At 41.3% G+C, this 26270-nt stretch overlaps 1 protein-coding gene across 1 annotated transcript in view; it reads left to right on the top strand.

Annotated features, from left to right (window-relative positions):
* Nucleotides 1–26270, top strand: part of msh4 (mutS homolog 4) — a 188335-nt gene that overhangs the window by 92127 nt on the left and 69938 nt on the right. Inside the window, exons 5-7 of the mRNA XM_059983705.1 lie at nt 17645–17817; nt 23727–23794; nt 24108–24182. Of these exons, the coding sequence (XP_059839688.1) occupies nt 17645–17817; nt 23727–23794; nt 24108–24182 (316 nt within the window). The remainder of the gene's footprint in view (nt 1–17644; nt 17818–23726; nt 23795–24107; nt 24183–26270) is intronic.

Here is a 26270-nt window from a genome sequence, read left to right on the forward strand (position 1 = left end):
TCACCCAACCTCTTGTATTTACCTGCTTGAAAAAGCCTGCTTGTACTACCCTATCTATTCCCCTCATAATTTTGTATACCTCTATCAAATCTCAAATCTTTGTTCTAAAGAATACAGTAGTAGCCTATTCAATTTTTCCTTATAACTCAGGTCCCCCAGACCTGGCAACGTCCTTGTAAATTTTTTCTTCACTCTTTCAACTTTGTTGACATCTTTCCTGTAGGTAGGTGACCAAAACTGCACACAATACTTCAAATTAGGCCTCACCCGTGTCTTACACAACTACAACATAACATTCCATCTTCTTTACATAGATTTATAAAGGCTAATGTCCTAAAAGCTTTCTTTATGACCCTATCAACCTGTGAATGAATTATGTACCTGTATTCACAGATCCCTTTGTTCTATCACATTTCTCAGTGCCCTATTGTTTACTGTATAAGACCTACCCTGTTCAGTCTTCCCAAAGTGCAAATCCTTGCACTTGTCTGCATTAACCTTCATTTGCCATTTTTCAGATTATTTTTCCAGCTGATGTAGATCCCTCTGCAAGCCATGATCACCTTCCTCACTGTCCAATACCATATAACAGTTACAGGACAGAAACAGGCCATCTTGGCCCTTCTAGTCCGTGCCAAACGCTTACTCTCATCTAGTCCCACCTACCTGCACTCAACCCATAACCCTCCATTCCTTCCCTGTCCATATATCTGTCCTTTTTTTTTAAATGACAAAATTGAACCTGCCTTTACCACTTCTACTGGAAGCTTGTTCCACGCAGCTACCACTCTCTGAGTAAATAAGTTCCCCCTCATGTTACCCCTAAACTTTTGTCCCATAACTCTCAACTCATGTCCTCTTGTTTGAACCTCCCCTACTCTCAATGGAAAAAGCCTATCTATGTCAACTCTATCCCCTCATAATTTTAAATACCTCTATCAAGTCCCCTCTCAACCTTCTACGCTCCAAAGAATAAAGACCTAATACACCCTCGGTCTTAGTGTCATCTGCAAATTTGCTGATCCGGTTAACCACATTATGATCCAGATCATTGATATAGATGACAAACAACAAAGGACCCAACACCGATCCCTGCAGGATTCTACTTGTCATAGGTCTTCATTCAGAACCCTGTACTACCAGCCTTTGTCTTCTTCCACAAGGCCAGTTTATTACCTCATCCTGTATGCCGAGCGACTGTACCTTCTTGACCAGCTTCCCATGCAGGACTTTGTCAGATGCTTTACTGAAGTCAATGTAGACAACATGTACTGCCTTGCTTTCAACCACTTTCCTGGTAACTTCCTCAAAAAACTCTATTAGATTGGTCAGACATGAGCTATCATGCTGACTATCCTTAATCAGTCCATGTCTATTCAAATATTTATATATTCGGTCCCTTAGATTTCCTACAATTTCCTTGTTTCTGTAAGTGAATAGTGTTTAATGTATTTTCAGAAGACCTTTGACAAGATGCCACACATGAGGCTGCTAAACAAGATGAGGGCCTGTGGTATTACAGAACAGGTACTAATATGAATAGAAGATTTCCTAACTGGCAGGAGGCATAGAGTTGGAATAAAGGGAACCTTTTCGGTTGGCTGCCAGTGGCTAGTGGTGTGGTGCAGGGGTTAATGTTGGGACCACTTCTTTTAGACTATTAGACCATTAGATTTAGGAGCAGATTTAGGTCATTTAGCCTGTCGCGTTTGCTCTGCCATTTCATTGTGGCTAATACATTTCCCTCTCATTCTCAATCCCTTGCCTGTTCAAAATTTCGAAGTACATTTATTATCAAAGACCTTATAAATTAAACAACATTGAGATTTGTCTGCTTTCAGGTAGCTGCAAAGCAAGAAGCCCAAAAGAATCTAATTAAAAACGATTAGAAACCAACCCCCAATGCTCAGAGAAAGAAAAAAAGCACAAATCATGCCAACAATAGAAGTGAGTAACAATAACAGCATTCCAAACCAAATTGAATAACCGGATCTAAGTTGCTCGAGCTGTCTGGAGTAAGCCCAAACCCTTGGTATTAGTTTATCATATTAGCAGGGCAAATTGCTGTAAAAGTTTGCAGACACGAAGCACAGCAGCCAGGGGCAGTCTCAAAGCCTCAGTGTCATGAAGAGAGGAGTGACCATCACAGGAGAGTGAACGAAATTGACCTGACCCTTGACACCCTGTCTTTCCATTCTATCTGGGCTGATGTTTAAATTGTCCAAAGATCCAGTCTTACTTGACATTAAGACTGCGGCTCTCAATGGCAAATCACTCTGTGCATAGAACATGATACCTAATGATTCAGTTTGGGACTAGATTTTGCTGACAAAGAAGCGGTTCTTGACTTCTGTAAATCGGCTTGGCACTTAAAGCACTCTGATAGTTGAACAGGCAGCAAAACTCCTCTGACAACTTCTCCTCCTCTATGAATTGTTCACATTAACTCCACCTGTGTTGACTTTTTTTCTTCTTAAAATCTACAGCACATTACGGGGCTTTGGCCCACAATGTTGTACCAACCATGTAAACTACTCTAGAAACTGCCTAGAATTTCCCTACCACATAGCCCTCTATATTTCTAAGCTCCATGTACTTATCTAAGACTCTCTTAAAAGAACCAATTGTATCCATCTCTACCACAGCCATTGGCATTGCATCCCATGCACCTACTACTCTCTGTGTGGAAAAGCTTACCTCTGACATCCCCCTTGTAACTTCTTCCAAGCACCTTAAAACTATGCCCCCCTCCATGTTAGTCATTTCAGCTTTGGGGAAAAGCCTCTGACTATCCACACGACCAATGTCTCTCAATATCTTATACATCTCTATCAGGTCACCTCTCATCCTCCGTCATTCCAAGTTCACTTGCCCTATTCTCATAAGGCATGCTCTCCAGTCCAGGCAACATCTTTGTAACACAAAAATACAACTGCAGATGCTGTGGATCAAAGAATACATACACAATGCTGGAAGAACTCAGCAGGTCAGGCAGCATCCATGAGAAAACATCTCACAACATTTTTGTAACTTTCCTCTGCACTCTCTCTATAGTGTCCACATCCTTCCGGTAGTGAGGTGACCAGAACTGAACATGGTACTCCAAGTGGGGTCTAATTAAGGTCTTACATAGCAGTACCATTGCCTCCTGGGTCATGAACACGATCCCAAGGTTGATGAAGGTCAACACACTATACGCCTTCTTAACAACACTGTCAACCTGTGCAGCAGCTTTGAGTGTCCCCAAGATCTCTCAGATCCTCCACACTGCCAAAAGTCTTACCATTATTATATTCTGTATTCAAAACCAAAATGAACCACATCACATTTATCTGGGTTGAGCTCCATCTGCCACTTTACAGCCCAGTTCTGCATCCTGTCGATGTCCCACTGTAACTTCTGACAACTCTAGACTATCCATAACACCCCCAAATTTTGTATCATCAGCAAACTTACTAACCCACACTTCTACTTTCTCATTCAGGTCATTTATTAAAAAATCACAAGGAGGAGTGGTCCTGGAACAGATCCCTGCAGAGCACCACTGGTCACTGTCCTCCATACAGAATACGAACTATCCACAACCACCCTTTGACTCTGTGGGCAAGCCAATTCTGTATCTGAAAAGCAAGGTCTCCCTGGATCCCATGCCTCTTTACTTTCTGAAGGAGCCTCACATGGGAAACCTTATCAAAAGCCTTACTTGAAATACATACACACTACATCCACTGCTCTACCTTCATCAATGTTTTGTTACTTCCTCAAAGAGTTTAATCAGGTTTGTAAGGCATTATCTGCCCTTGACAAAGCCATGCTGACTATCCCTAATTAGATTATGTATCTCCAAATGCTCATAAATCCTACCACTCACTGTCCTCTCCAACAAATTGCCCACCAGTGAAATAAAACTTACTAGTCTACAATTTCCTGGGTTATCTCTACTCCTTTTCTTGAACAAGGGAACAACATTTGCAACCTTCCAATCCTCTGGTACTAATCACATCCCTATCAATGATGCAAAGATCATTGCCGGAGGCTCAGCAATCCCACTGTCTTCCCAGAGTAGCCTGGGGTATATTTTGTCTGGTCTGGGCAATTTGTCTAACTTAATACCTTTCAACAGTTCCAGCACATCCTCTTTCTTAATGTCAATACATTCAAATGATTCAGTCCACTGTAAGTCATCCCCAGAATTTCCAAGGTCCTTTTCACTGGTGAATACTGAAGCAAAGTATTAATTGGGTACTTCTGCTACCTCCTCCAGCACCATGCACACATTTCTACTATTGCTCTTGATTGGTCCTGTTCTCACATGGCTCATCCTCTTGTTCTTCACATACTTGTAGAATGTCCAGGATTAAGGGTTTTCCTTAATCCTGCTCACCAAACCCTTTTCATGGCACCTTCTAGTTCTCCTAATTTCCTTCTGGAGCTCCTTCCTGGCACCATTGTAACTTTCTAGAGCTCTAACAGTACCTAGTTGTTTGAACCTTTCATAAGCTTTTCTTCTTAACTAGATTTTCTGCATTCTTTGTACACCATGGTTCTTTTGCCCTACTACCATCCTTCCCCTGCCTCAATGGAACATTACTATGCAGAACACCATGCAAATGTTCCCTGAACATTTGCCATATTTCTGCTGTGCGTTTCTCTGAGAATATCTGTTTCCAATTTATGCTTCCTAGTTCCTGTCTAATAGTATCATACTTTCCTCTACCCAAATTAAATGTTTTGCCAAATTTTCTGCTCCTATCCCTCTCCAGCACTATGATAAAAGAGGTATAGTTGTGATCACTATCTCCAAAATGCTCTCCCACTGAAAGATCTGACACCTGACCAGGTTCATTTCCCAATACCAGATCAAGTACAGCCTCTCCGCTAGTTGGCTTATCTACATATTGCCTCAGGAAATCTTCCTGAACACACCTAACAAACTCCACCTCATCTAAACCCCTTGTGCTAAGAAGTTGCCAGTCAATATTAGAAAGTTAAAATCACCCATCACAATGACCCTATTATTATTGCACCATTCCAGAATCTGCCTCCCTATCTGCTCCTTGTTGTCTTTGTTATGATTGGGGTGTCTACAAAAAACACACGGAGAGTTATAGCCCCCTTCCTGTTTCTGACTTCCACACACAATGACTCAGTAGACAATTCCTCCATGGCTTCTTCCTTTTCTGCAACTGTGATACTATCTCTAATTAGCAATGCCACGCTCCCACCCCTTCCTCCCTGTCCTTATTGAAAAATCAAGAGCATTGAAACATTCATATTCAGTGATTCATTCCTGCCCCTGAGTCATCCAAGACTCTGTAATGGCCACAACTTCATAGTTCCACGTATTGAACCATGTTCTAAGTTCATCCGCTTTGCTCATGATACTCTTTACATTAAAATAGACACATCTCAATCCATCTGGCTGAATGTTTCTTTGCTCTATCATCTGCCTATCCTTCCTTATAAAATCCCTACAAGCTATCACTACTTGTGCACCAACTGCCCCAGCCTCTGCCACTTCACTTTGGTTCCCACCCTCTTGCAAATCTAGTTTAAACCCTCCCCAATAGCATTAGCAAACCTCAAACCCAGGATATTGGCTCCCCTCGAGTTCAGTTGCTACCTGCCCCACTTGTACAGGTCAACCCTTCCCCAAGAGCGACGGAGGATGAGATGAGAGGTGACCTGATAGAGGTGTACAAGATAATGAGAGGCATTGATCGTGTGGATAGTCAGAGGTTTTTTCCCCAGGCTGAAATGGCTAGCACGAGAGGGAATATTTTTAAGGTGCTTGGAAGTAGGTATAGAGGAGATGTCAGGGGTAAGTTTTTTTTTACAGAGAGAGTGGTGAGTGCGTGGAATGGGCTACTGATGGCGGTGGTGGAGGTGGAAACGATAGGGTCTTTTAAGAGACTCCTGGATGGATACATGGAGCTTAGAAAAATAGAGGACTATGGGTAAAACCTAGGTAGTTCTAACGTAAAGACATGTTTGGCACAGCTTTGTGGGCCGAAAGGCCTGTATTATGCTGTAGTTTTTCTATGTTTCAAAACAGATCCAAGGATCCAAGGAATTGAAACCCTGCCCCCTGCACCATCTCTGTAGCTACTCATTCATCTGCACTATCTTCCTGTTCTGACTTTCACTAGCTCATGGCACTGAGAGTAATCTGGACGTTATCACCTTGGAAGTCCTGCTCTTCAGCCTCCTAACACCCTAAACTAACTAGCAGGACCTCTACCCCTCTCCTGCCTATATCATTGGTACCAGCGTGTACCATGACCTCGGCTGCTCACCCTCCCCTTCAAGAATATTCTGCATCACTCGGCGACATCCTGGACCCTAGTACCAGGAAGGCAACACACTATCCTGGTGCTTTTTTTGCTGCTGCAGAATCTCCTATCCCTCTAACTATCAAGTCCCCAATGACTATTGCTCCGCCTCACTTCACACTTCCTTTCTGATGCTCAAAGCCAACCACAGTGCTATTGGTCTGGTTGCTGCTGCCTTGCCCAGACAGGTCACCCCCCACAGCAGTATCCAAAGGCCAATGACTGTTGCTGAGGGCAATGACTGCAGGGGACCGTGCACTGAGTTCTTTCTCCCTTTACCTCTCTCAGTGTTCACCCATCCACTTCCTGAATTCTGTACTTTGCTCAAAAATTGTATCAATTCCTGTGCCTCCCGGATGATCCTAAATCCATCCAGCTCCACCTCCAGCTCCTTAATGCAGTCTTTCATGAGTTGGAGTTGACTGCACTTCCCGCAGATATGTGTCATCAGGGAGACTATCAGGAGTATAGGAATAGAATGAGGTGGAGGATAAATGTATGGCTGAGAGATCGGAGCAGAGGGCAGGGATTCAGATTTCTGGATCATTGGGACCTCTTTTGGAGCAGGTGTGACCTGTATAAAATGGATGGTTTACACTTGAATCCCATGGGGACCAATATCCTGGCGGGGAAGTTTGTAAAGGTTATTAGGGAGTTTTTAAAATAGAATTGCTGGGGAGTGGGAACTGAACTGGAGAGATGGAGGAAGAGGTGGTTGGCTCATAAATAGAGAAAGCTTGAAGACAGTGTGAGAGGGAGAATAGGCAGGTGATAGAAAGGGACGTGCTCAGTCTGATGGTTTGAGATGTGTCTATATTAATGTGAGGAGTATTATGAATAAAGCAGATGAGCTTAGTGCGTGGATCAGTACGTGGAGCTATGATGTTGTGGCCATTACAGGGACTTGGATGGAACATGGACAAGAATGGTTACTTCGAGTGCCAGGGTTTAGATGTTTCAGAAAGGACAGGGAAGGAAGCAAAAGAGGTGGTGGCATGGCACTGTTGATCAGAGATAGTGTCACGGCTGCAGAAAAAGAGGAAGTCATGGAGGGATTATCTATGGAGTCTCTGAGGTTAGGAACAGGGTCAATAACTCTACTGGGTGTTTTTTATAGACCCCCCCCCCCCACCAATAGTAACAGGGACATTGAGGGAGATTCTGGAAAGGTGTAATAATAACAAGATTGTTGTGGTGGGAGATTTTAATTTCCCAAATATCGATTGGCATCTCCTTAGAGTGAGGGGTTTAGATGGGGTGGAGTTTGTTAGGTGTATTCAGAAAGGTTTCTTGACACAGTATGTAGACAAGCCTACAAGAGGAGAGGCTGTACTTGATCTGGTATTGGGAAATGAACCTAGTCAGGTGTCAGATCTCTCAGTGGGAGAGCATTTTGCAGAAAGAATATCACAACTCTGTCTCCTTTACCATAGTGTTGGAGAGGGATAGGAGCAGACAAGTTAGGAAAATGATTGATTAGAGTAAGGGGAAATATGAAGCAATCAGGCAGGAATTCGGAAATTGGGAACAGATGTTCTCAGGAAACGTACAGAAGAAATGTGGCACATGTTCAGGGGATATTCTTCATAGGTACGGTCTAATGAGACAGGGACAGGGAAAGGATGGGAGGGTACAGGAACTGTGGTGTACAAAGGCTGTTGTAAATGTAGTCAAGAAGAAAAGAAGGGCTTATGAAAGGTTCAAAAAACCAGGTAATGATGGAGATCTCTTTTTTAAAACTTTTTTATTGAGTTTTCAAATAATTACAGAAAGAAAAAAAATATACCCTTCCCCCTCCCCTTAGTCCCTCCCCCCTAACATCCCTATAGAAAAAAAAAAGAAAGAAAGAAAGAGTGCCTGGATATCGGAAGATCCCCACATGCTCCATGGAGTTTGTAATAACTTTAGTATATATAGTTATTTCTTTCCCCAAATAACCAATTATTTTATCTTCAGAACACCTATATATTTATTCCTTTCTTTTGTAAATAAGGGCGCCAAATTTTCAAAAATGTTTCATTTTTATCTCTTAAATTATAAGTAATTTTTTCAAGTGGAATACAGCTGGAAATTTCATTCTTCCAACAATCTATACTTAAGTATGCATCCGATTTCCAAGTAACTGCAATAGCCTTTTTGGCTACTGCCAGTGCAATTTTTATAAATTCTTTCTGATATTTATTCAATTTGGGTTTCGATTTTATCCCTTCAATATCGCCTAATAAAAAATAATATTGGATTATGTGGAAGTTGTGTTCCAATAATTTGTTCCAATAAAACTCTTAAATTTGTCCAAAAAGGTTGAATTTTAGAACAAGACCAAGTAGAACGTAAAAAAGTACCGATTTCTTGGTTACATCGGAAACACTGATCAGATAAATTTGGATTTAATTTATTTATTTTTTGTGGTGTAATATATAATTGATGTAAAAAATTATATTGCACTAATCTTAACTGGACATTTATTGTATTTGTCACACTATCAAGACATAGTCTTGACCAATTTGTTTCTTCAATTTTAATATTCAAGTCACTTTCCCAGTTTTGTCTTGACTTATGGACTCCTTGTTTAATTGCCTGTTTTTGAATCAAGCTATACATACAAGAAATAAATTTTTAAATTTTTCCTTTTTGAATTAAAGTTTCTATTTCATTAGATTTCAACAATAACTTTGTTTGACCTAATTTTTCTCTTAAATAAGCCCTTAATTGAAAGTAACAAAAAAGTGTTGTTTGATACTTTATATTTATTCTTTAATTGATCAAATGACATTAATATACCTCTTTCAAAACAATCTCCTATATATCTAATCCCTTTTTGAAACCAATTATATAAAAGTTGATTATCCATTGTAAAAGGAATAAGTCTATTTTGAATTAAAGATCTCTTTGCTAATAAAGGTTTCTTTGTCTCATCATCAACATTTATCTTATTCCATAAGTCAATCGAATGTTTTAATATAGGAGATTCTTTCTTTTCCCGTATCCATTTAGATTCCCATTCATATATATAAAATCTTCTGGTGTATTTTCTGCTATTTTATCTAGTTCTATTCTAATCCATGCCAGTCTATCTTTTTCAAAAAAAGATGCAATAAATCTAAGTTGATTTGCTTTATAATAATTCTTAAAATTTGGAAGTTGTAACCCTCCTAGATCAAATTTCCATGTCAATTTTTCCAACAATATTCTTGACATCTGACCTTTCCAAAGAAACTTCCTCACATATTTATTTAACTCTTGAAAAAACTTCTAGGGTAGTTGTATTGGTAGTGATTGAAATAAGTATCGTAGTCTAGGGAATATATTCATTTTTACGGTATTTACTCTACCTACTAATGTTATTGGTAATATCATCCATTTATCAAGATCTTCTTGAATTTTTTTCAATAATGGTAAGTAATTTAATTTATATAAATTCTTTATATCATTATCAACTCTTATACCTAAATATTTTATACCATTTGCCGGCCATCTAAATTGAGTTATTAATCGACATTGACTATAATCTCCTTTAGTAAGAGGTAAAATTTTACTTTTATCCCAATTTATTTTGTAACCTGATATTTTCCCATATTCTTCTAATCTATAGGATAATTTACACAATGAGTGCAATGGGTTTGTTAAATAAAGCAGAACATCATCAGCAAATAAGTTAATCTTGTATTCTTCCTGATTAACTCTGAAACCCTTAATATCTGGGTCCATTCTAATTAATTCAGCTAATGGTTCTATCGCCAACACAAACAAAGCAGGTGATAATGGACAACCTTGCCTAGTTGACCTTGTTAACTGAAATGATGTTGAAATTTGACCATTTGTCACTACTTTAGCTTTGGGATTAATATTTAAGGTTTTAATCCATTTTATAAAAGATACTCTTAATTCATATTTTTCCAATACCTTAAATAAAAAATTCCATTCCAATCTTATCAAATGCTTTTTCTGCATCTAAAGCAACTGCCACACTCATTTCCTCCCTCTTTTGAGCCAAATGAATTATACTAAATAACCGAGTTACATTATCTGCCGATTGTCTATTTTTAATAAATCCTGTTTGATCCATATGTATTAATTTTGGTAAGTATTTAGATAATCTGTTAGATAAGATTTTTGCTATTATTTTATAATCAGTGTTTAATAAAGAAATAGGTCTATATGATGTTGGCTTTAAAGGATCTCTATCTTGTTTTGGCAATACTATTAAAATAGCTGTTGAAAAAGATTCTGGAAGTTTATGCGTTCTTTCCGCTTGATGTGTTAACTCCATAAAAGGAGGAATTAGTAAATCTTTAAACTTTTTGTAAAATTTGGGCGGAAAACCATCTCCTGGGGATTTATTACTTTGAAATGATCCTAGAGCTTCTTCGACCTCTTTTAATGTAAAAGGCATATCTAATCCCTTCTGTTATTCTGTATTTAATTTTGGAAGCGTTATTTGTGATAAAAACCTTTCTATCTTGACATTATCATTTTGTGATTCTGATTTATACAATTCAGAATAAAAATTCTTGAAAGTTTTATTAATTTCTAAAGGTTTATAAGTAATTTTATTTACTCTTGTTCGAATTGCATTTATCATTTTAGAAGTCTGGTCTGTTTTTAACTGCCATGCAAAGGACCTTATGTGATCTTTCACCTAGTTCATAATATCTGTTTAGTTCTCATAATTGCTTTTTCTATTCGATATGTCTGAAGTGTATTATATTATAACTTCTTATTAATAAGTTCTCTGTTTTTCTTCTGTCATTTTCTTTGCGATTCTTTTTCTAATTTTGTAATCTCTTTTTCCAATTGATTTCTATCATATATTCTTTCTTAATTTTAGAAATATAACTTATTATCTGACCTCTCAAATATGCCTTCATTGCTTCCCACAATATAAATTTATCATCAACTGAATGTGAATTTGTATCTAAAAAGAACTGAATCTGCTTTTTCATAAAATCACAAAAATCTTGATAATGATGGAGATCTTGAAGATTACAAGGCTAGCAGGAAGGAGCTTAAGAATGAAATTAGAGCCAGAAGGGGCCATGAGAATGCCTTGGCGGACAGGATTAAGGAAAACCCCAAGGCATTCTACAAGTATGTGAAGAGCAAGAGAATAAGATGTGAAAGAATAGGACCAATGAAGTGTGACAGTGGAAAAGTGTGTATGGAACTGGAGGAGATTGCAGAGGCACTTAATGAATACTGTGCTTCAGTATTCACTATGAAAAAGGATCTTGGTGATTGTAGGATGACTTACAGCGGACTGAAAAGCTTGAGCATGTAGATATTAAGGAAGAGAATGTGTTGGACGTTTTGGAAAGCATTGAGTTGGATAAGTCACCAGGATCGGACGTGATGTAATCCAGACTACTATGGGTAGTGAGGTAGGAAATTGCTAAGCCTCTGGCGATGATCTTTGCATCATTAACGGGGTCGGGAGAGGTTCTGGAGGATTAGAGGGTTGCAGATGTTGTTCCTTTAATCAAGAACGGGAGTAGAGATAGCCCAGGAAATTATAGACCAGTGAGTTTTACTTCAGTGGTTGGTAAGTTGATGGAGAAGATTCTGAGGGGCAGGATTTATGAACATTTGGAGAAGCATAATATGATTTGGAATAGTTAGCATGGCTTTGTAAAAGGCAGGTCATGCCTTATGAGCCTGATTGAATTTTTTGAGGATGTGACTAAACACATTGATGAAGGTACAGCAGTAGGTGTAGTGTATATGGATTTCAGCTAGGGATTTGATAAGGTACCTCATGCAAGGCTTATTGGGAAAGTAAGGAGGCATGGGATCCAAGGGGACATTGCTTTGTGGATCCAGAATTGGGTTGCCCACAGAAGGCAAAGAGTGGTTGTAGATGGATCATATTCTGCATGGAGGTCGGTTACCAGTGGTGTGCTTCAGGGATCTGTTCTGGGACCCTTACTCTTTGTGATTTTTATCAATGACCTGGATGTGGAAGTGGAGGGATGGGTTAGTAAATTTGCTGATGACACAAAGGTTGGGGTGTTTTGGATACAGTGGAAGACTGTCAGAAGTCTCAATTGATAGGATGCAAAACTGGGCTGAGAAGTAGCAGATGGAGTTCAACCCAGTTAAGTGTGAGGTGGTTCATTTTGGTAGGTCAAATATGATGGCAGAATATAGTATTAATGGTAAGACTCTTGGCGGTGTGGAGGATCAGAGAGTCCATAGGACACTCAAAGCTGCTGCGCAGATTGACGGTGCTTAAGAAGGTATATGGTGCATTGGCCTTGAAGAATCTTGGGTCTTTTCACGTATGTCAATAATTTGGATGACAGAAGGTTGTGGAGGATATCAAGTTGAGGAAGCAGCGTTTCTTACACTGTGTAGCACTTACACAGATTGGGAGAATGGCTGAAGAAGTGGCTGGAATATTATGTAGGGAAGTGTATGGTTATGCACTTTGACAGAAGGAATAAAGGTGTGGAGTATTTACTAAAAGTGGAGCAAATTCAAAAATCAGATATGCAAAGGAACTTGGGACTCCTCATGCAAGAGTTCCTAAAGGTTAGCTTACAGGTTGAGTCGGTGGTATGGATGGCAAATGTAATGTTAGCATTTATTTCAAGAGGATTAGAATGGAGAAGCAAGGATGTAGTGCTGAAGTTTTATAAGGCATTGGTCGGACCGAACTTTGAGTATTTTGAGCAGGCTTTTGCCCCTTAAATAAGGAAAAAAATATGGAGTCTAGAGGAGGTTCACAAGAATGATCCCAAGAATGAAAGGTTTAATGTACTAGGAGAGTTTGATGGCTCTGGGCCACCACTCACTGGAGTTAATAAGAATGTTGGGAATATCTCATTGTAGCCTATTGCATATCGAAAGGTCTGGATAAAGTGGATGTGGAGAGGATGTTTCCAATTGTGTGGGAGTCTAGGACCAGAAGGCATGGCCTCAGAATAGATGGATGTCCCTTTAAAATATAGAACAGTACAGCACAGGAACAGGCCATTCGGTCCACAATATTTTACCAAACCAACTAAAAAGCAAATCAAAACTACCCAGAAACTGATCCCTTGTACTTGCACCATGTCCATATCCCACCATCTTTTCTACATCCATCCAAACGTCTCTTAAAAGCCTCTAATGTATTTATCTCTACCACCATATCAGCCAGTACAGTCCAGGCATCCACCACTCTGAGTAAAAAAAACTTACCCTCACATCCCCTTGCACTGTCCCCTCTCATCTCAGTGCATGCCCCCTGGTATTAGACATTTCAACCCTGGAAAACATAATCTCTATCTATACCTCTCATAAACTTATAATCCTCTATCAGTTCTCCCCTCAACCTTCCCTGTTCCAGAGAAAATAACCCATGTTTATCCAACCTCCCAGGATAGCAAATGCCCTTCAAACCAGGCAGTATCCTGGTAAACCTCCTCTGCACCCTCGCCAAAGCCTGAACATCCTTCTAAAAGTGGGGCAACCAGAACTGTTTGCAGTACTCCTAACCAGAATTTTATAAAGTTATAACATAACCTCTTGACTTCTGAACGCAATGTCCCGACTGTTGAAAGCAAGCATTCCATAAGCCTTCTTAGCCACCTCATTAACCTGTGTAGCCAAGGAGCTGTGAACTTGGATCCTAGGATCTCTCTGCTCAGAAACACTGTTAAGGATCTTGCCAATAAGTGTGTACTATTTCCAACCAAGGTGCAACATCTCACATTTATCTGTGTTAAGCTTCATCTGCCATTTCTCTGCCCATATCTACAACTGGTCTATATCGTGCTGCATTCTTTATCAGTCTTCTGCGCTGTCCAGAACTCCTCCAATGTTGATGTCACCCACAAACTTACTAGCCCACCAACCTACATTTTCATCCATGTCATTTATATACATCACAAAAGCAGAGGCCCCAGCATAGATCCCTATGCAACACCACTAATTAGACTTCCAGCTTGAGTAAGCCCCTTCACCCACTACCCTCTGTTTTCTTTGTGCAATGCAGTTCTGAATCATCTGTCAATTCACTGCAGACCCATGCATCTTAACCTTCTGGATTAGCCAACCATGGAGGACTTCGTTAAATACCTTACAAAAATCCATGTAGGCAACATGCAGTACCCTATCTTCATCCGTCTCTCTCATCACCTTGTCAAAAAACTCAATCAAGTTGTAAAGAGATGACCTGCTATGCACAGTCAAGTTAACTTCATTATCATTTAAAGAAATACATGTATACCGTCAAACAAGACAATGTTTATCCGAACCAGGATGTAAAGCACTGTAGTATGCATAACACACGTAACACATTAATAATAACTTAAAGGTAAGAATGAAATCTACAGATGGATTATGTATAAATAAACAAATAAATTCCACAAATTAAAAATTGTAAGATACAAAACAGATTAAACAGTGATACTTTGAATGCAATGTGGCAAGGAGTTCAGAAGCCCAATGGCCTGAGGAAATAAACTGTTTGCCATCCTGACCGTTCTTGTTTTTGTGCGTCAGGATTTTCTGCCTGATGGTAGAGAGTCAAAGAGGATGATGGACGGATGGGTGGTATCCTCAATAATACTAAGGGCACTGTGTATGCAGCACATCTGATAGAAGTCCCCTATGATCCTCTCAGCCGCTCTCTTAGCCCTTTGTAGGGACTTCTGGTCTGATGCTCCCATACCAGATGGAGATGCAGCTTGTCAGGACGCTCTCAATGGTGCTCCTGTAAAATTCAGTTAAGAAATAGTGGGTGGGGAGAGGAAGGTGGAGCCTTGCTTTCTTCCATCTCCTTAGGATGTGAAGATGCTGCTGTGCCTTCTTGTTCAGGGAGGTGATATTAAGGGACCAGATGAGGTCATCTGTGATGTAAACTCCCAGGAACTTGGTGCACTTAGTTCTTTCTACGGAGAAGGGATGTATTTGCAGAGGGGGATGGTTCATCTGCACCATCCTGAAGTCCACAAGAGGGGACTGAGAGCAGTGTATCTAAGTTTCCTGATGATACTAAATTGAGTGGAAAAGCAAATTGTGTAGAAAATACGGAGAGTCTACAGAGAGATATAGATAGGTTAAGTGAGTGGGCAAGGGTCTGGCAGATGGAGTACAATGTTGGTAAATGCGAGGTCATCCACTTTGGAAGGAAAAATGAAAGAGCAGATTATTATATAAATGGTAAAAAATTGCAGACCAAGAAGTACACAGTCAAATCTGCTGTTCTTCCTTTCAGCGGTAAATGGAGCTGCCAGCTGAAGAAGGTGAGGCTAGCCACACATTTTCAACCAACTGTTCATGCACAGGACCCAGAGCATAGTCTGAAGCATCAGTAGTATGGGTATAGGTGCATTGGCAAGCAGTTGCACCAGTAGGGTCATGTTGGTATGAGGTTATGTGGTATCATCAAATGCCCTGGTCATGTACACTGACCCATCAAGCCTGCGATTAGGGGTATTGCCTTTAAGTGCATTATTCAGGGCAGCATAAGTTCAGCAGCTCACGGAATGAAGTGGTGACTGTAATTCACCATGCCTAAAAACCCCTTTTGTTTTTTAATAGTGCGGGGCAGTGGGAAATCCATAATAGTGGCTACTTTTGATGGGAGGGGTTTAACACTTCTGCAAAGACAACCCAAACCGGCATTTAGCAGGGTTAATAACCAACCCTTGTTGGCATAAGTGCTCAAAGTGTGTGGAGATTAAATATGTGTTTGGATTAGGTTGTATTGGTGACAATTATGTCATCCAAATAAACAAAAAAGAAAATCTAAGTCTTTTAATACAGAATCCAAGAATGCCAAGTCTTTCTGTGTTGGAAAACACAGCCTTCATAGTTAACAGCTTTTCTGGGTCCAGTCAACATGTGCAGGCATGGACTGGCAGGCCAGTTGTAGAAATGTGATGCTTAACCCCATGTATTATGACTGTAGTAGAGAATGTGGACTTGGTGAGGTTTGGGAATTTGTCCAGCAGTCAGGTAAACTCATAGAGTCGTTGTGGGGAAGTTACTAGGGGAGCAGGGTTACAACCCAAAATCTTTGACATCCACAAGCCAGCATTTCTTAAGATTGACTAATCTTTGGGCACCGAGCAAAGGTCTAGCCATTTTAGTCAGGACAAAGTCCCATGTGTAATGTCGCCCACTGAAGCAGAACGTCCCCTGTCGTGTCCTGTAAGTCTGGATCCTGCTCCCGTTGACAGCCTCCCATGAGGTTTTGTCACTCTTTGCCTTCTCATCAATAAGCGATGCCAGTAGTACACTCACTTGAACACCTGCGCCACACAGGAAACGTCACCCTAAAAGGGTGTCCGTAATGAATAGTAGACAACCCCGGCAGCTGAAACCCACTGCGTTCACAGATCTCTGATGTGCCGGCAGTGTCGAAGCTTCAGGGTAGTCAGCATTTCCTCGCGTTCATGCCAAAGTGAGTGTGGTATATACAGAGGTCTGGCATTTTCTGTTTTATAGCCATGGGCATCCTTATGTTGAGGGCTTTGCTGACCAGGTTTATTGAGGTAGAGAAAAGAAGAGGAATGATGCACCACTGCCTAGCTGAGTGTAGATTGTCAGCCATTTTAGCAAGCTCCATATAGTCTGTCATGGGTGTATTAGTGAGGACTATGTGAACTTGATCAGGCATTTGACTATAAGACATAGGAGTAGAATTAGGCTGTTGAGCCCATTGAGTTTGCTTCACCATTCTATCATGGCTGATCCTAGATCCCACTCACCCCATACACCTGCCTTCTTGCCATATCCTTTGATACCCTGACTGATTAGGAAACTGTCAACTTCTGCCTTAAATATATACAGTCTGTGGCAGAGCATTCCACAGATTCACTACTCTGGCTTAAAAAAAATCCTTCTTACCTCTGTTCTAAAAGGTCACCCCTCAGTTTTAAGGTTTTGTTCTCTAGTTCTAGGTACACCCCAGCAAGGGAAACATCCTCTCCACATCCACCCTGTTTAGTCCTTTCAACATTCCATACTTTTCAATGAGATCCCCATGCATTCTTCTAAATTCCAGTGAGTACAATGCTCATCATATGTTGACCCCTTCATTCCTGGAGTCATCCTCATTAACCTCCTCTCGACTCTCTCTCTCTCTCTAATGACAGTACATTCTTGCTGAGACATGGAGCCCAAAACTGTTGACAATACTCCACTACAGCCTGACTAGTATCTTGTAAAGGCTCGGCATTATCTCCTTGCTTTTATATTCTATTCCCCTTGATATAAATGCCATTACATTGGTTTGTGAAGCTAACTGGCTTCCTGTTCTTTATGCTTCATTGCATTATCACTTATCTCTTTCAAAAGTGAAATGCTTTGCAATTGTTTTGCAGAAATAATCACACGCTTTTTGGAGTCCTGAATTACACAAAGACAGCTGGAGGGAGTCGCAGGCTTCGCTCAAATATATTGGAGCCTCTTGTTGATGTGGAGACTATTAACACGAGATTGGACTGTGTCCAAGAATTACTGGAGGATGAGGACCTCTTCTTCAGCCTTCAATCAGGTCAGCCAGCTACTGTTTAAGTCTTGGAATAAGCTGTTGCATTCAGTGAGGTCACAGTGTTGAAAACACTGGAATTGAGAGGAATTAAGTACATCACCTCTTTTGTCAAGAAAGCATAGTAGCATCTCCGTTTCCTGAGGAGATTGAGGTGAGCTAGGCTTCCCCCTCACACCATTCTAACCAGTTTTTATAGGAGCACCATTGAAAGTCTGTTGACCAGTGCATCATCATCTGGTACTCATTTGACTGCAGGACCCTACAATGGATAGTGAGGACTGCTGAGAGTATCATCAAGATTTCTCTTCCACCTATCCAAGATAATTTAAACAGGGCACTCCATACACAGGGCCCTTAACATTGTCAGTGATCCCTCCCATTTATCCAACGCTCTTTGAACTCTCCCTCACCCTCAGGGAGGAGGTACCATTGCATTAGGACAAGGACTGTTAGATTGGGAAACAGTTTCTTTTTCCTAGGCCATGAGACTTTTGAACTCCCTGTCATCTTGCAGGTCTCATCATACATGAAGCACCAGTGTGTGTCCCTTGGTCTGGAGAAATGTTGTTTCATTTGAGGGTATACTGTACATGTGTATGGTTGAATGAGTGTAAACCGAACTTGAAGTTGAATTTGAAAAGTGACTTCTACTATTAACAGCTGGAGAGAAGGGTTATTTGTGAGGAAAAGAGTCCTTGTTTATTTTTTTAAAGAACTCTTCATGCCGCAAATATCTGATCAAATTCACATGGGCCTCCCTAATGCACCTGTGAAGGATTACAGGAAGCTTGCTAAAATGACTGATTCAGTTGCATTTCTTTGAATCTAGAATCCTGGCTGATGTACACAATGTGTTCTCCTTTACTCTGGGAAAACCAAATGCAGATGGAGTGCTTAACACTGCCATTAACTACTATACCTGATCTACAATGGATTGAGGATGGCAGCAAATTGCATGATGCTTTTATAATAACTAAAAACAACAGCATGAAATATTCCTTGCATTATTCCTCTCATTAGCAGTCCCTTAGTATTAAAAATAACTTGCCTTCACTGCAGTTCCATGGAGTCTGAAGTGGCTGATGAAGCCAATGAGGGAACCACAGATTCTATCGCAGGTGGGTCCAGTGCCTAATGGGCTGTGTGGGTGGGTACTTTGTAAGGTGGATATGTTCCTTCTTCATTCTTTATCTGGTTTGGTGCAGCACCTTTTCTGTCCGTGACCACAAGAAATTGTAGAGAGTCTGGACACAACTCAGCACATCACTGAAACCAGCCTTCCCTCCAACAACCGTATGTACTACTGACTGCATTGGTAAAGGAGCCAGCATAATCAAAGATCCCACCCACCCTGGATATTATCTCTACTCCATCCTTCCATTAGGCAGACAATACAAAAGCTTTAAAACACGTACCACCCAGGCTCAAGGACAGCTTCTATTCTGCTATTGAACATTGAGTTTGATAAAAATGGCACTTGACCTCACAACTTGCCTTGTAACTTTGCACCTTATTGCAAGCCTGCACTGCACTTTCTCTGTAACTGAGTCACTTTATTCTGCATTCTATTTTTGTTTTACCGTGAACTACCTCAGTGCATGGTGTAATGAATTGGTCTGTATGATCAGTATTTAGGACAAGATTTTCATTGCACTTCAATATGTGTCACAATAATAAACTGTTTACCAATTTAAGTGTGCACAATGCCATGTGTTGCATCAACTCAGTGCATAAAAGTATGCAGACATGGTTCAGACCCTCAGAATAGTGAAGAAATGTGATCTAAGTGATTTGACTGTGGAATGGTGTGAAATGGGGTGGTTTGAGTATCTCAGAAACTGCTGATCTCCTGCGAGTTTTATGCACAAAAATCTCTAGAGTTTACAGAGAAAGGTACTATAAACAAAAAACATCCAGTAAGTGGCAGTTCTGTGGGCAAAGATGCCTTGTTAATGAGAGAGGTAAGCAGAGAATGGGCAGTCTGGTTCAAGCTGACAGAAAGGTGACAGCAACTCAAATATCCATGTGTTACCAAATGGTGTGCAGATGAGCATCTCTGAATACACAACATGTTGAAGCTTGAAGTGGATGGGCTACAGCAGCAGAAGACCAGGAACATACACTCAGTGTCAGTCATAAGGGGACATGAGACTGGACCCAAATGCAGGATGCAGGCACTGAAGTACTAGGGGCAGGACAGGAACAACTAAACGATAGACAGGATGTGGAGACCATGGTGTGCGTGAGGGACATAGCATTCAAGGTAATTCTGGGGTTCAGAGAGAGTCTTGGAGTTCAGGCAGGACCTTGGAGTTCTCTGGGGAGGCTGCATAACTCCTGGGCAGGGTCCAGACCTCCCAAGCAGGAACACGAGCCTGAGCAATTCACAGAACACCTGGATAGGTCGGGGGGCACAACCCATCAGCAGCGAGGGATAGGAAGGGTCAGAGTCCTCTGGGCAGACCACACAACTCCTGGGCAGGGCCCAGACCTCCCAGGCAGGAACATGGGGGCCTGGGCAAGTCACAGGGCACAACCTGTCAGAGGTGAGGGATAGGAAGAGTCCTCTGGGTGGGCCACATAACTCCCTGGCAGGGCCCAGACCTCCCAGGCAGGAACATGGGGGCCTGGGCAAGTCACAGGGCACAACCTGTCGGAGGTGAGGGATAGGAAGAGTCCTCTGGGTGGGCCACATAACTCCCTGGCAGGGCCCAGACCTCCCAGGCAGGAACATGGGGGCCTGGGCAAGTCACAGGGCACAACCTGTCAGAGGTGAGGGATAGGAAGAGTCCTCTGGGTGGGCCACATAACTCCCTGGCAGGGCCCAGACCTCCCAGGCAAGAACACAGGAACCTGGGTACATCACAGGGCACAACCCATCAGCAGCAAGGGATAGGAAGGGTCAGTGTCATTGTACACCAGTCATTGAAGGTGGGCATGCAGGTGGTGAAAAAGGCAAATGGTTTGTTGGCATTCATAGCAAAAGGATTTGAGTACAGGAGCAGGGAGGTTCTACTGCAGTTGTACAAGGCCATGGTGAGACCACACCTAGAATATTGTGTGCAGTTTTGGTCCCCTAATGTAAGGAAAGACATTCTTGCCATAGAGGGAGTACAGAGAAGGTTCACTAGGTTGATTCCTGGGATGGCAGGACTTTTATATGAAGAAAGACTGGATCAACTAGGCTTATACTCACTGAAATTTAGAAGATTGAGGGGGGATCTTATTGAAACATAAAATTCTAAAGGGATTGGACAGGCTAGATGCAGGAAGATTGTTTCCAATGTTGGGGAAGTCCAGAACAAGGGGTCACAGTTTAAGAATAAAGGGGAAGCCTTTTAGGACCAAGATGAGGAAAAACTTCCTCACACAAAGAGTGGTGAATCTGTGGAATTCTCTACCACAGGAAACAGTTGAGGCAAGTTCATTGGCTGTATTTAAGAGGAAGTTAGATATGGCCCTTGTGGCTAAAGGATCAGGGGATATGGAGAGAAAGCAGGTACAGGGTTCTGAGTTGGATGATCAGCCAATGAATGGTCACTGAATGGCAGTGCTGGCTCAAAGGGCCAAATGGACTACTAATGCACCTATTTTCTATGTTTCTATGTCCTCTGGGCAGGCCACAGTAACTCCTGGGCAGGGCCTGGACCTCCAGGCAGGAACACAGGGGCCTGGGCAAGTCACAGGGCACAACCCATCAGAGGTGAGGGATAGGAAGGGGCAGAGCCCTCTGCCAGGCAACAGTAGTCCAGCCTGACTTACCTGACAGAAGCAAGGGATAGGAAGGGAGCTCAGTCCAGGGTGGCTGCCAGACTTACTCACAAATCTTATCTTCATAGTGGATGACAGACAGACCCCCAAGTCTACTCAGTCCCAGAGACCCTTAAATACACCGCCAGCCAATGGGCATCAGGTGCGCCTCCTTGAGTCCCAACAAGCCACGATGATCCACAGGTGTGACTAATTGGGCTCAAGGGCAAAACGAGGGAAGGCTACAAGACCCGGAGTCCGGAGTCCACGGACCAAATCAAGAACCGGAATGCGGGCTCAGGACTGGACCATAACAGTGGCCTCTTTATTAGTTATAGGAGTTATCTCAAAGAGGTCACTGAGGCAATTTCCATGGGTTTTGCATTTCCAATAATAGTGGGCTGGTGTCCTGATGAAGAGTCCTGGCCTGAAACATCGACTGTTTATTCATTTTCATCAATGCTGCCTGACTTGCTGAGTTCTTCCAGCATTCTGTGCATGTTACTGTGGATTTCCAGCATCTGCAGGATCTCGTGTGTTTTGTGGGGAATGATGCATTTTTCAGGAAGGTTTTGAGAAAATCCTTGAATCTTATTCTGTCCATCAGATTCCTTCTTTTAACGACAGAGCTGAAACAGTGTTCATTTCAGGAGTTTAGTTTGGGCATGCAAACCACACTACAGGTAGTTCATAAGTGTGTTATGAGACTGAATTTCATATCTAGTTACATAGTGCAGACAACCAAAAAGTAAATTGTATTGAAGATAGTGGTTCTGTTTTTTTTTTAAGATTAAAGATTAGCTTTATTTATCACATGTACATTGAAGCATAAAGTGAAATGCATTTTTTGCATCAATGACAAACGCAGTCTGAGGATGTGCTGGGGGCAACTCTCAAGTGTCACCATACTTCTGACACAAACATAGTATGCCCTTAACTTACTTACTCTAACCATAGAACATGTTAGCACAGAAACAGGCCTTCTGTCTCTTCTTGGCTGTGCCGAACTGTTTTTCTGCCTAGTCCCACTGACCTGCACCTGGCCCATATCCCTCCATACACCTCTCATCCATGTACCTGTCCACATTCTTCTTAAATGTTAAAAGTGAGCCCGCATTTACCACTTCATCTGGCAGCTCATTCCACACTCCCACCACTCTCTGTGTGAAGAAGCCTCCCCTAATGTTCCCTTTAAACTTTTCCCCCTTCACCCTTAACCCATGTCCTCTGGTTTTTTTCTCCACTAGCCTCAGTAGAAAAAGCCTGCTTGCATTCGCTCTATCTATACCCATCATAATTTTGTATACCTCTATCAAATCTCCCCTCATTCTTCTATGTTCCAGGGAATAAAGTCCTAAAATATATGTCTTTGGAATATGGGAGGCAGCTGGAGAAAACCCACATGGTCATGGGGAGAATACACACACTCCTTATAGAAAGCAGCGGGAATTGAACCCGATCTTACAGCTTGTGCTGTACAGCGTTATGCCATTATGCTAAGACCATAAGACATAGGAGCAGAATTGAATATACTTTGCCATTTCATCATGACCCATCCTGGATCCCATTCGACCCCATACACCTGCCCTCTCACCATATCCCTTGATGCCCCGACCAATTTGGAAGCTATCAACTTCTGCTTTGAATATACCCTTAGACTTGGACTCCACTGCAGCCTGTGGCAGAGCATTCCACAAATTCACCACTCCATGATTAAAAAAATTCTGTTCTAAAAGGTCACCCCTCAATTTTGTGGCTGTGCCCACTAGAATGGATACCCCCACCAGAGGAAATATCCACCCCATCTAGTCCTTCCAACATTTCATAGTTAACTGCTAGGACTACCATGCTTCACTGTACTGGTTTAAGGCAGCTAAAGATATAACTACCAGTGATGGAGAGAATGAAAATGAGAATAGACAAGAGAGCAGAGTTGGAGGATGCAAAGACCCTGGAAGGATGTTTCTATCCAGGATGGTGATGAATGAGGTGAAAGAGCTACTAAATATTTATAAATTAATTAGCTATTTCCTGGTTAGTGATTTTCTTCATGAAGTATGAGGTAATAATATTGAAATTAGATATTATTCTTATGTTCCATTACCGCTTGTTTGAATATATTTTATTATAGTTGTACCCTTGCTGTCTTTTTTCATCTGCAGTGATTTCACGGTTCTTGGACACTGATCAGCTCCTGTCTGTCTTGGTGCAAATTCCAAAACAAGACACAGTATGTTCCCTATATTTACTACTTTATTATTTGTAGAGAAATTTCTCTTCCAATATGCATAGTATACTCTGATGTGCGTAGTATACTCTGTAAGCGATAGCTATCCTGCATTAAGACCTTAAGATTTTTAATATTAACTGGCTATGGAACCTTAATGTATTGACTCTGAATTACATATTGTCAATTACTTCTATATACTTATATACTTACAAGCAATTGTCATAAATGTAAATGATTTGCTTTTTTTTATTGAAACAACATATTAGTTGTAGCAATGAGAAAGCCATCATGGAGTTTCATGTTTATTTAATAGATACAGGCAGCTGGATCAAAGATTACAAACTTAATTTACCTGAAACATACATTGGAATTGGTGGAACCACTTCAGGTATGGCACTAATGAATGTGAAACTGTTGCAATTAGTAAAATAGTAATTATGTTCATCTGAGGAAAATTATAAAGGGTATATGATGACTACTGATGTGAAATTATTTTTGTACTGATGTCATAAAGCCATACAGTGCAGAATCATTTATTTATCTCTTTATTGATCAATAGAGCCACATAGGATACACGATCGCTTTATCAGTGCCAGCGATCACTAATTGGGGTTCGATTCCTGCCACTGTCTGTAAGGAGTTCGTGTACATCTTCACCCAGGTGCTCCGATTTCTCCCCACATTCCAGAGACCTCAGTGACATATTAATGAGTTATAGGCGCCAGAAGCATAGTGATGCTAGTGGGCTGTCCCCAGCACATCTTCAGACTGTGTTGTCATTGATGCAAATGACACATTTCACAGTATGTTTTGATGTTTCAATGTACACATGACAAATAAAGATCATCTTAATGCCTTTCGTTCCAACTGGCCTAGGTGACCAAGGTGCCCAACCAATCTAGTTTCATTTGTCTACATTTAGCATATTACCCTTCTAAACCTTTCAATTCTATGTACTTGTCCAAGTATCTTTTAAATGTTGTGAAAGTACTTGCTTCAACTACTTCCTCTGGCAGCACATTCCATATACAGACCACCTGTGTGTGGAAAGGGTTGCTTCAGGTTCCTGTTAAATTCAAAATTATTTAATGTCAATACCAGTACATAAGTGTAAAGGGCAAGAAAATAATTGTTGCTCTGCTGAAGCACTAAAAAACATAATAAGATAAATGCAATAAATATAAAGACATGAGATAGTCCTGACGAAGGGTGTTGGCCCGAAACGTCGCCAGTGCTTCTCCTTATAGATGCTGCCTGGCGTGCTGTGTTCCACCAGCATTTTGTGTGTGTTGCGAGATAGTTTATTTGCTCAGATTGATTATATGACAATAAGGTGACTAGGCATAGGAAAGATAGGCGCATAAGGCAACTGACAGGAATTGATAAAGAGGTTGGTTAGTGGGTGGAGGTGTTGATCAGCCTTGTGCTTGGGGAAAGTCACTGTTTTTGAGTCTGGTGGTCCTGGTGTGGATGCTACGTATCCTCCTCCCTGGTGAGAGTGGAACAAACAGCCCATGAGCAGGGTGGGTGGGATCTTTCATGATGTTACTGGCCCTTTTCTGTATATACAGTACATACGTGTGTAATGCCCTGGTTCACATTTTTACTGTTATGCTGTAGATATTTTATTTTAGCTGTTCTGTAAGAGCAGTCGGTTCTGCTTTTAGCCTATTTGGGTTACCGTTAAGATAAGGGAGGCTTAAGAATGAATGTCATCCAAATAGGATGGTGAAACTGGCAAGGTTCTAGAGTACACTGGGGGGAGAGGTTTTGTGAGGGACACTAAGGTTGGTCTTGGTCTGTGTTCGGTGGGAGATGAAGAGAGAAGACGCTGGTGAGAACCCGTCGTCAGACTCGATCTGGTGGAAGAACGCTATTCGATGGAGCCAGGCACGGAGGTCTGCCAAGGATCAGTGAATATGGCTTTTGGAAGATTTGAGCTCCAGCCTGTGTGCATTTGACTGTTTAATTATAATGGATCCTTTTTGGATTTTTTTCTTTCTTTCCTTTATTAACTCTTTGGTTAAGCTAACATTCATAAATATACTTCTTTATAATTGTATGCAGTGTGTGAGCTGTTATTCCATGCCGATGGGCAATTGCAGGGGCAGTAAGTTCATACAGCATTCACATACACCGGGCATTGGGCAGGTGAGATATCCTAATTTCATGGGTTTAGCTGGACCAAAGTTGTATACACTCTTGGGTTTCTCACCCTGGAAGCTGTTAGGAGTGGCTAACGAGCTGTTTCTAGAGACACAGTAAGAAGGGGTTTCATTATGGGGGCTGGGTTTGAGTTCATTGGATAATGTATGATTACCCTATGTATTGATTAAGTGCGAAATTGTTTAAGCCTGTGTTAAACTATTGTCCAAAAAAGTAATTAAGATGCATGGTAATGGATGCTTCAGGGATTAAGCATTGGTGTGATTCAAAGTGATTACCTACAGTTAGTGCTTGTGTTCTGAGCAGGGTG

Source organism: Hypanus sabinus, chromosome 11 (genome assembly GCF_030144855.1).
Source record: "Hypanus sabinus isolate sHypSab1 chromosome 11, sHypSab1.hap1, whole genome shotgun sequence".
Classification (NCBI taxonomy): Eukaryota; Metazoa; Chordata; class Chondrichthyes; order Myliobatiformes; family Dasyatidae; genus Hypanus; species Hypanus sabinus.